The sequence below is a fragment of the Ostrinia nubilalis genome, chromosome 12, assembly GCF_963855985.1.
Source record: "Ostrinia nubilalis chromosome 12, ilOstNubi1.1, whole genome shotgun sequence".
Lineage (NCBI taxonomy): Eukaryota > Metazoa > Arthropoda > Insecta > Lepidoptera > Crambidae > Ostrinia > Ostrinia nubilalis.
The window spans coordinates 12714402-12726634 of NC_087099.1; the positions used below are offsets into that span (position 1 = coordinate 12714402).

At 36.7% G+C, this 12233-nt stretch overlaps 1 protein-coding gene across 50 annotated transcripts in view; it reads left to right on the plus strand.

Annotated features, from left to right (window-relative positions):
* The window catches only part of LOC135076983 (modifier of mdg4-like), a 351682-nt gene continuing 339449 nt past the window's right edge, over positions 1–12233 (plus strand). For 25 of the 50 annotated variants that reach the window (XM_063971551.1, XM_063971561.1, XM_063971573.1 and 22 more), the window contains exons 1-4: positions 3–149; positions 259–493; positions 575–1135; positions 1217–1291. In XM_063971551.1, the coding sequence (XP_063827621.1) occupies positions 283–493; positions 575–1135; positions 1217–1291 (847 nt within the window). In that variant the 5' untranslated portion in view covers positions 3–149; positions 259–282. Of the gene's footprint in view, positions 150–258; positions 494–574; positions 1136–1216; positions 1292–12233 lie in introns of all 50 variants that reach the window. The other 25 variants (XM_063971538.1, XM_063971540.1, XM_063971541.1 and 22 more) reach the window with 2 other exon arrangements.

Below are 12233 nucleotides of genomic sequence, written 5' to 3' on the forward strand. Positions count from 1 at the left end.
CTACGTCGCGTTTGCGTCATCATACCGTGAACAGCGCTCAAACGGGGAGGACGTGGGATGACAGTGTGCAGTGTGTAATTAGAAGCATCATTATATTTTTTCAAATGTTTCTAATATCGAAATTATAAAGTACAAAGTTATTAGGTTAGGTAAGTTTTGCGCGTGTTGAGAGGCCACTTGAGGCGGATTTTATCCAGTTTGTTTCCATGCGGTATCTATGAGTGTTTTCTGATACTAATCTGTGCTTTTATTTTTCAGGTTCCTCGTAGAGGCGCCGCCATCATGGCGTCGGACGAACAATTTTCATTATGTTGGAACAATTTCCACGCAAACATGTCAGCAGGCTTTCATGGCCTGCTGTCGCGTGGAGATCTAGTAGATGTAACGTTGGCTGCCGAAGGCAGGTTATTACAAGCACACAAGCTCGTTTTATCAGTATGTTCTCCCTATTTTCAAGAAATGTTCAAAATGAACCCAACTCAACATCCCATAGGTATGTATTTTCAACAGTGTGATATTTGTTTACTGTGTTGATATTCCTATGATATGACTAATGTGCATTTTTTTGTTTCAGTATTTTTAAAAGATGTTAGTCATTCTGCATTAAGAGACTTATTACAATTTATGTATCAAGGTGAAGTTAATGTTAAGCAAGAAGAATTAGCGTCGTTTATTAGTACCGCGGAACAACTTCAAGTGAAAGGTTTAACCGGAAATCAAAATGAAGAGAATAGTTCCACACCATCCAAACCAAAGCCGACGTCGAGGCCAGGCCCGAGGTCGTCACAACAAAGGCAATCTGTTATGACTAAGTTAGAGACTGATTTAGATTCTAAGCCCTCATCAACTCCAGTAGCAATTAAGCGACCAAATAGGCCATCAATAGCATCAAATAATTCGTCATCTTCACAAAGTGGACCTGCGAAACGGAAATGTGTAGACCCATTAGAAGCCGGACCCTCTGGATCAGCTAAAGAAGAATTTGTAACGATACCGGACGAAGATGAAAACAACGCAGTGGCACCAAAAATGGAACCCGAATTTGTCAATGAAAGCATGTGGGATGACGACGAAGAGGGTGCAAATAACGATGACACTACTTTCGGCGAAGATGACTCTAATATGGAAATGACTGGTACGTATCTCATCCCGCAGTCGCAAAATCATCCACTTTCACTGAGGCATGGGTGAAACTAATTTTTTATTTTATTTTCAGGCTTTGATGGTTCTGCAACTGGTGATGGCAATTTAACGGGGAGCGGCGAAGGAGGCGCTGTAGGTGATGCACAAGGTAGGTTTACTTATCTTTTATCAAGGACTATTTTATCAAATTGTTGATAAAATGGTTCTCTCGTGTAATTTACATGATCAGATTCTGAGATGATTGTTTATTTAATTTTAATTTAGCCTGATCATGTAAGTTATTAGACGTAGAATGAAATTTGTAAGTTAGCTTTTGTAGTTGTAGAATTAGATATTGATTTAGTAACCGTTTTGTAAGAGCTGTATAGCTCCAACCCAGGTAAAATCGTGTAAAGGTATTAAGGTAATAAAAGGTAATAAAGGTAATGGTAATAAAGGTATCAAGGTTAAGGTAATGGTGGTATGGTACTTGAGGTAAGGTTTAAGAGGTAAGGTTTTTTATGGTAAGGTAAAGGTAAATGATGCGGTATGGTAATTAAAAAGGTATTGGTAAATTGTTTCATGATTTCATTATAATAAAGGTACTGCAGGTAGTTTCCGTGTTGGAAAGCTACGGCAGTGCTGAAAAGGTATCTTGGTATTATGGTTTTCAGTACATGGTATGGTTCTACAGACAAATTTGCAGAAAGGTTATGACCAAACGTATGAATGAAACGGGTTTGTATATTTCAGGGTACACCAAGTTACAGGAAAGGTAATAAGTGTACAATGGTAGATTACTTTGTTCAGTCTAGGTGCCTGTGAAAGTGCCTAATCTGTTCAAAATAGTTTGCCATGTTATACTGGGTGTGTTATCGGTAGTAGGTAAATGCGTCGTGAATTTAGTCAAATGGCGCAAGTATGTACACTGCGGGAAATTGATCGAGACTTATAGTGTAAACACGCACTTCACTTCGATTAGTTTCACCGTGCGTCGCCCATACTTCGGTGAGCGGGCTCGCGCTTCGTCTCGGCCAATGAGGGTTTTCGCGATTCAAAAATCCGCCAGATGGCGGGACGTGGATGTAGGGTCTGACTGCTGCGTGATTGGTGGATTTTGACATATCTGTCAATGTCATGTCAAAAATAACCAATCGTGCAGCATTTGGACCTCGCGTCTACGTATTGCCATCTGGCGGATTTTTTTCAATCGCGAAAACCCTAATTTCCCGCATAGGTAGTGTATGTACTTGCACCATAAAGGTTGGTGTGCACCGGATTGTGCTTACCGAAGTTTCTGTATCTCTGTTTAGTAGTATTGGTATAACTTGGTTACCTATGGTGTTGTAACTGGTAGATTGGTTCCTATGGGAAAGGAGATTGCAATCATTTCGATGCAGGCACGGTCCGGTCCGGTTACTCCCACTACATAAGAGGAGAGACTATGGTCCCCATCTCACACTAAGTTGTGCCATCTTAGTCCTGTTTCTATGAAATTTAAAACGCCTTGAAAGGTGTCTACTTCTAAAACATCAACTCTTCGACCAGTATCATAGAAAAAACCGGGTATACCTATATTCCACCATTTCCATGGAGCGCGTCCCGTGCGCTGAAATACTAAGATCATCTCGTGATTCGTCGCGCGCGCGCAAAGGTGCTCACTCACCTGAAGCGTTTGCCTGGCGTTCGCGTTGCAGAGTCGAACATCATTACGTACGAGCATTAGACAACAATTTTGTTAATAACTGTTTACGAATTTGATCATCGTGTTTATAAACTAGATTTTTTCGCCTTGCTCTCCACTCAAACTGGAAGGCACGGCAACATGTTTCATAAACAATGTTTCATCACTGTTTATAAACAAATGTTGCCTAATGAATACAGCTTAGGCCTTTAGGCCTCAGCCTCGAACTTAGCGGGCAGCGGGGCGGGAGCGGCGGCGGCGCTGGAGCGGGGCGGGCAACGCAGACCCGTTCTCGAAACAAGCGGGCAGCTCGCGCGGCGCTTTAGCGGCGAAGTGTTGTGTTCGGGGTTGTGTTGTCGAGATATTTGTTTTTATTCGCAAACGAAATGTCTGAACAACGGCGACAATTTTATTTCGATTCAAATTTATTCCTAACGCTCGATTTATTGTGGGCAAAAGAAGGAGTGCGCTGCCCGCTCGTTGCCCGCTCCCTCGCCGCTGCCCGCTCGTTGCCCGCTGCCGCCCCGCTGCCGCGCCGCTGTTTTCGAGAACCGGTCTATTTGATTTTACGCATAAGATCCTGCCGCTCCCGCGCCGCCGCCGCCGCCGCCCCGCTGCCCGCTAAGTTCGAGGCTGAGGCCTTAGGCCGAATTTATTTGTCTGACGTGTTGTGTCAACGCATCAGAACTGAATCGGTTTCCATACATTTTGGTATTTATTTTATACTTTAATGCCAAAATTTTAACATTAGGCGAACTTAATGCCATAAGGCTTTCTCATCCAATTGTGATCACTAGACAGTGGTATGGCACTAGTCTTATGTCATGATGGCTTCTGACATTTCGCATACTTGTATGAAACCGATTCCCTCATGACACAACACAACACATCAGACAATAAAAATCCGGCCTAAATTAGGATATGATGCGCAACATCTTAATACAGTATCATACACTAGTTTGGGGGGCCACGCAGTTCTCTCAAACGGAGTTTAGGTAGAAGAAGTAGCATTGTTTTCGGTAATCGCTGATAAGATTTCACAGAGAATGTAGGTAAGTAGATAATAGTAGTAGGTAGGTAGTATAAATTATTACAAAATGTTAAATGTTGTTATTACAAAAATCTTGAACAGAAAAATGACATTTCCGTACTGTATGTAAATTTAAACAAAATGTTCAACGCCTGTTTAACTTTTTTTAATAAGCCCCCTAATGCTTGAACTTTTACGAGCTACAGAACGTAGGCCCGCACTCCACACCAAAGTGGAAATGTGCGGAGATGTCCGAACAGATAATCTAAGAGCCAAACCAATCACGCTGCTTCCTGTCGTGCAATAATACTTACAAACACTGCTCAATATAGCATAGTGGAGACGAGGCGTGTGACGTGTGAATAACAAAATTCTATTGGTTTGTTAAACACATCCATCCCCGCTCCGCTCGTCTTCGCTTTGGTGGAATCCGGGCCTAAATTGGATACTACTATCCCCAACGGCTTTTTGGCACTACATAAATTCTGTGGCAATCGTAAATCCAAAAATCAGTGGCATGCGGCCATGCATTTCCTATTAGGTTACCTACGCACTTACTTAATAGTTATACCAATTACGTAGTCAAAAGTTGAATTTTCGGAAAGTTAGGTTTTAATTAAAATAGTTAACTATATTATGTTTTTCCAGCTTACACACAAAAAGCAACTCATAGTTACAAAGTTGTGGTTGCTGGCTGCTGCTTCTAGTAGGGAATGCTTAGAATTTCTAAGATATTTTTGAGGAAGCTGTATTAATAGTAGTAGGTACTGTACTACCTAGATATCAAATTATTGAAGTCATCAAAGAGTTGCATTTAATTATTATTTTTTGCGAATGTTGGGAAAGAGTTTTCGAAAAGTTAGGTTTTGGTAGAGTTAGGTTTTGGGGATATTAGGTTTTCGAAAAAGTTAGGTTAAACCTAGAATGTAATTCATCAAAGATAAAATGAGACGACTACGTCATGTGCCATACTCATTCACAAAATATGTCGCCAAGGTGTCAACTGGAAAGACAATTCCTGGGAAACAGCTATAAAGGGGACTGCTCGGAATAATCGTAAATTGAATTAATTTAAAACAGGTTTTAACGCTATATGCGGATAGGTAATATTAGGTAATTATGCAACGCGAAAGTTTAAAAATAATTAATTTTGTTAAAGTTAGGTTTCGAAAGTTGGGTTTTCAAAACTTAGGTTTTCGGTAAGTTATGTTTTGGGAAAGTTAGGTTTTCGAAAATTACGTTTTGGTAAAGTTAGGTTTTCGTTGGGCTATGTCAGCGACTTTAGTTCGTATACGGATCTCATATTTTCTGATTCGAAAAAATCACCTAGCATAGCCCTCTCCATAACATGATGTGCATTTTTAGGGTTCCGACCGTAGTCCTGACAAGGAACCCTTATAGTTTCGATATGTCTGTATGTCGTCCGAGTTTTCTCTTGGAAATTATTGGCACTAGAGCTGTAATTTTGTGAATATTATGTTTATTTAATCACGCCGAAAAAACGGTAAAATAAAATTACCGGTAACCTAACCTTTGAAAACCTAACTTTAGCTAAAATTAACGTTATTCTCAGCAGTCGCCTTATAGCTGCTTCCTGGGGAATTGTCTTTCCAAACGACACCTTGGTGACATATTTTATGAATGTCACAATGCACGATGGGGCATAAATTATAGTCGTCTCATTTTATCTTTGATGAATTACATTATAAATAGTTAAGGTTAAGCCTAACTTTTCCAAAACCTAACTTTCATCAACATCATCATCATCATTTTAGCCATAGGACGTCCACTGCTGAACATAGGCCTCCCCCAATGATTTCCATAATGGCCGGTTGGTGGTTGCCTGCATCCAGCGCCTTCCCGCTACTTTTATGAGGTCGTCGTGAGGCCTCAATCTTTAAGCTCAAGCTCGATTCTCGAGATTTTTGACAAGTAGGTATGTCTACCTCGGACAAACGATTCAGCTAGTTAGATAGATCCAATTTCGAGAAAGAGGTAACTCGGCTGCGCAGCGTTCGGGAAACTACGCAACATCTTCATCCAAAATACCTAAGTGCCGAAAGACGAAAGTCTTCAATCAGTGCGTATTACCAATGATGAGAGCTCAGAAACATGGCCTCAATATCATTTTTGCGATAGGACGTCCATTGTTGAACATAGGCTTCCACCAATGATTTCAACAATGGCCGGTTGGTGGCTGCCTGCCTGCATCCAACGCCTTCCCGCTACTTTTATGAGGTTGTCGTGAGGCCTCTCAATATAGGCCTTATAAATTTTAATAAGCTCAAAAATGCACATCGTGCTATGGAGAGGGCTATGCTAGGTGTTTTTACCGAGATCGAATCAGAAATGAGGAGATCCGTAAACGAACTAAAGTCGCTGACATAGCCCAACGAAGACCTAACTTACCGAAAACCTAAGTTTTGAAAACCCAACTTTCGAAACCTAACTTTAACAAAATTAATTATTTTTAAACTTTCGCGTTGCATAATTACCTAATATTACCTATCCGCATATAGCGTTAAAACCTGTTTTAAATTAATTCAATTTACGATTATTCCGAGCAGTCCCCTTTATAGCTGTTTCCCAGGAATTGTCTTTCCAGTTGACACCTTGGCGACATATTTTGTGAATGAGTATGGCACATGACGTAGTCGTCTCATTTTATCTTTGATGAATTACATTCTAGGTTTAACCTAACTTTTTCGAAAACCTAATATCCCCAAAACCTAACTCTACCAAAACCTAACTTTTCGAAAACTCTTTCCCAACATTCGCAAAAAATAATAATTAAATGCAACTCTTTGATGACTTCAATAATTTGATATCTAGGTAGTACAGTACCTACTACTATTAATACAGCTTCCTCAAAAATATCTTAGAAATTCTAAGCATTCCCTACTAGAAGCAGCAGCCAGCAACCACAACTTTGTAACTATGAGTTGCTTTTTGTGTGTAAGCTGGAAAAACATAATATAGTTAACTATTTTAATTAAAACCTAACTTTCCGAAAATTCAACTTTTGACTACGTAATTGGTATAACTATTAAGTAAGTGCGTAGGTAACCTAATAGGAAATGCATGGCCGCATGCCACTGATTTTTGGATTTACGATTGCCACAGAATTTATGTAGTGCCAAAAAGCCGTTGGGGATAGTAGTATCCAACAAAGAGCATAAAAGAGAAGAGACGGCACTCCATAGATATTTTTTGAGCTCACGCACACATATGCATTTTAGAGAACGACCCGCAAATCTTTACCAACCGCACAAACTACAGGCGGAGCTACCAACATAATGCCTTATTTTCTGACAGTATTAGTGACGTTCGTAATAACTTATCGATTATCGATACTTTGCTAGGGTTGTAATTGCATATCGATATCTAGTATAGGAACCTTCAATATTTTAATGATTACTATTTTTATTTTATACTATGTGTAAGTAAAACGAAGTTTTGTAACGTAAATTATTTATTTCGAAATAAAATAGGTATATTACAATAAGTATTGAACATGACATAGCAGTTGTAGGCATGAGGAATTATTGAAAATTATAACAAAGTACAGAAATGATAATTTTGTAAACTTTTATTTTCACAACTTTTTCTAAGAAAAAATAGGATTTTTATTTAAAAACATCTTTAATTTTCTTATCAGCTGATCGAACCTCAGCCCTAAGATTACTTTTCAATGCTTTGTTGCTGTGCTTTTTTACTTTTGTCAGCAAAATTGTTTTCACTTTTTATGAAGCTGTCATTAATGATTTTACAACTTTTTCTTAGAAAAAGGTAACTTAATATTTTAAACATCTTATCATAAATTTCTTTATTATGTTGTTGACATTTAAACCAACTAAAATTACAATTTGTACTCAACATTAAGAAAATGAATTTTCCAACATTTTCCATATATATCTGGTCGGCAATATGGTCATGATAAAATTGTTTAGCTTCATTTACGGTGGTACATAATTGAATTGTTGGATAAACGAGACTTTTTTTATCATGCCACCATTCGCGAAGAGATATATATGCATACAAATCATTGTCAACAGGAGTTTTCACGCTCAAACACTCTTCACAAATTAAACAAGAACTGTTCTGTAATAGTTTGGCAGCTAAATACCCGCTTACATATACTACTGGTTGGTTTTCAAGGCTACACAAATTTTCAATGGGCTGTTCTAAGTTTTCAGGGTCCGGGATAGACAACACAGGATAAAATTCAGTGTCTGTGGAATCTTGAACATTAATTTTTATTTCTGTTGTTTTTAAATTAGTTTTTAAAATGTCTTTATATTCCAGCATATGTTTATTGTTGTCTGCTTCACAATTAGCACTTCTGCTATGAGGCACTTTCAGCCCAGTAACCATGCTTGTTTTAAGCGCTGCAGTAAAGTGCGTGATAGTGGGATTTCTATTGGTTACACTGTGTTGCCTAATGATTCCAAATAAGTTTTCCAGAGAGTCTTGGTTAAACTGTCTAAGGTTCATATATTTAAACCCTTCATTCTTTAACTTTTCCCAAATATCGTTTAAGGATTTGATAGATATTTGATATCCCTTTACGCATTTAACATTTTTTAGTATCGTGTTTTCTGCTGTTATAAATTTTATGGTTTTTAACTTATCAGTATAAAAGGTCCAAGACTCAATGTGATTACTTGATGTGGAAACATTTTCCCGGATCCCTTTCTTTACGTCATTTAAAGATGATGGACCATTTGTACAATCAAATAGTTTATCTAACTGTTCAATCACAAATGCTGTATCATTGCAATCAGAAACTTCTTTCCATGCCATCATTTTTAAAATAGCTGCCACGGTATTACTCAGAGCATGCGCAGCATACTTCACCCTCATCTTAGTTTTGAATGTTGGATTTACAATGGTACTATTCAGTTTTTTAAAATTTAAAAAATTTCTGTTGTGTTCTTCTGCAACTACCAAATGCCTCCATTGTGCAATTTTTCCATCGAAAGACATATTTCCACTTTTAAAGAAATTGTTTCGTAATGATTTGAACAAGTGAGGGATGTCATAGATTATAAAAATTTTGTCATTATTTACAGAGAAAAAGTTGCTATCTATGCCTTGTCCACAGTTTCTTTTTAACATGTTAAGAGCTCCTATATTTGTAGATCCCTGATCACAAACTGTTGTTAGAACCATAAATCCGATTTCTTTTAATTTTTTGATGATGTCCGATATAATTTTTGCCAGTTTTGCTGTTGATATTGTGCCTTCCACAAAATAGTGCGCAATATATTGCTTGTATTTATGTTTAGCACCCTGTATCATAAACACTAACGCATGGTCTGCAATTTTCTTTTCTCGTCCCATGTTCTCGCCCTCTCCATAATCCACGTAGCCATCCACTTTATCAGCAATTTCGTTATAAATTATCCGTTTCTTTAACGCCATCTCGTCAAATATTAACGAGCAATATTTATTTTCCTTTGGCATACTTGATGCTTTTGCCTCTAACATATCAATTATATTTTTATTTATACCAGGCTCCATTGGTATATTTTTTAAGATCCTTTGGAGCGTTTTAGTGCTTGGTAGCGTAAACAGCTTTTGCATATAGCGGTATGCTTTAGGGGACCGTTTAAATATAGCCAAAGCATATATTTTGTTGGCTAAAGTCCACCTTTTTCCTTGTGACTTCTTTTTGTTATTCTGCACTACATCCTTTACTAACGATGTCAGCACTTCCGAATCTAACTTGTCTAAATTCACTCTTGACTTCGCTATATTCCTTATTGTTTTTTTTGCATTTTGTAACTGTCGCCAAAGCCTCTTCTCTTTAATTGTAAATGTTGATGAAGTGTCTGTAATAAAAACATTTCCATTAGTAAAAAAAACAACATTAAAGCAAATTGAATTGAATATTGGTTAATTAATCAGCAATTTTACTTAGTTTTTTAAATTAGGTATGTTTTATCTTACCTTTCATTTCAATGTTTTTCTTAGGACTTTTATAACTGTGGACTAATATTTCTGCCTGTGCATCTTGATGGCAAATGTTTTTATCATCTGAAATATTATATATATGCAAATTAGTTTAAAATTTATTTTGTTGTTTTATGAAACATATTATTTCCAAATCAATCAATCATTATCAAGTTTTAAAAAAATGCAAAGACAGGATAATGATAGCTCTTCTCATAAAATATGAAGCGTGGGCCCACCTTCAATAACAATGACATAATATTAAATTAAAGGCATTTAGAGGTTTTAATGTTCTGCATTCTGGATGCGGTCTGCGGGTATGTCAAGACAATCTGTAAGTGGTCGTGATAAGGCAATCAGTCACGTGTGCTTTGCGTTCTTTGTTCGTATCCGCACGGTCAAATCGCATTAATATAAAATGTACAGAAACCTAGAATGTTGTACATATAAGTTCATTTTGACCTGACTGCAGACTGCAGAACGCATCCAGGGTGGCATTCTTTAGTTTGAGGGAAGGCATATTTTAGAAGGTAAATAATTAGTTTGTACACTTACCATGAGTAATGGGTTTATAGGTCATATGTTCTGGTGCATTGGAAGTAGAAGGAAGAGGTTCAAAAGTTGTTTTCGCAGAAATACCAGAATCTGGTATATCCACAGCTCCCAAACATGTTGAATTTAGTTGTTTGGTTGTAGTTGTAAGGGGAACTGAAAGCAGATAATGAAATGTGAATTGGGTAATAAAATGTCATGTTCTTACCCAACTTTAGGGTACAATCAGTCTAGTACATGTCTTGCTCACATTAAAAATTACTAGCTTATAAATATTATTAAACTAGCTGACCTGGCTAATTAATGTAGATTGCCTAAAATTTTTCAAATTGGTCCGGTACTTTTTTTGAAGAATTTGTATTACACAAATTACTAAAGTCCCTCTAACTCAACACACATTCTAAGCTAAATTGTGTTACGAGTGGGTTTACTACAATATTCAAGCTGTGGGGTTCTAACCCGCACTTTAGGCTATCTTGGCTTCGAGTTACGGAGCCGATCAAATACAAACAAACAATTAAATATCTCCTTTTTATATTATTAGTATAATTTTAGATAAACATACCTCGTTCAACTGGATTTGACTTCTTTGGAATGCAATATGAATGATCATAAAGAACTGTAACAAAGTATAGATATAATTAATAATTGAAATTATATATTATTTATTGATAAGCATACAACACATGTTTGTGGTTACAAAGAAAGAACCTTGTTAAATTGCATTCGGTTGGTTTGTTTTGGAAACCAAAGAAAATTAATTAAGACATCTAAATAATTCAGAAAAATTGATAGATAGTAAATTAAATTTAAAAAAAATAATTGAAGTCGTCATCATACCTGTCTTGAGGTTTTCTTTATTGGAGTCTTTTACATGAAGAGGAAACTCTGTCAAAACTTCATCTGGCAAGATGGGATTGCTCAATTCCAGTGTTGGAATAGCTGAGTTCTTCAGCCGAGTTCCTTTGGCATTGAAGGATTCAGGAGTGAAGTGCCCACCACAAACAAACTTCAGTTGGTGTAACTTTTCAATAGGTACATATGCTAAGTCTTCTATGCCAGCATTTTTAACCCATATTCGACAACTGAAATAAGAAATACCTATTAGAAAAGAAAAAGAATAACAAACTGAAATTTATTCATCAACTAATTTCTTTTAGTATTGTTATGCAATTCATTTTCAGAGTACGAAACAAAATACTGAAATTAAAAATTGGTTATGGTTATTTACTGTATGATTAAAAATATTAATCCCAGCCTTTAAGTTTACACAATCAGTAAAATTATCTTGTAATAAATGAGTGTTATTAGAAACTTACCGGTCAGAATCCAGAGGAAACCTACTCAAAAGTAAGGGTGATCCACCACGACTTCGCCTCTTATTACAAATAACGCACTTCTTGTTGTTTCTACTCTCCATTATCAGTAGAAGCCTAAAATGAAATAGGTATTAATTAAACAAAGCCTATAATTTCTCTCCAACCAGTGTCAATGCCCTGGTTCATGCATTTACCAGTTTTGAAAGTACATTTACATTTTCATCACATAGGGTTGTTTTTAATGAAAAATAGATTTGTAATAGATCTAATATTTCAAGTAAGTAGATAACATACCCATTAAACAGAAAAGTAAATAAGATTTTAAACTTCTGTAGAAGTTGAAACACAGCTTATTTAAAAGAGTCTCTATCTCACAAAAAACATAACACTGAACAGCAAACTTTATCACGCCCGATACGGAGGAACTTAATCAACTCAACGTAAACGACAGAAAAGTTTATTTACAGTAATATTGCACCAAATCTGAGAAAATAACTTCACACGAATCAATTCGCCGGTTAAAAACTCAAACTCAATTGACAGACATTTTTTTTCATTTGTCAAACTAACA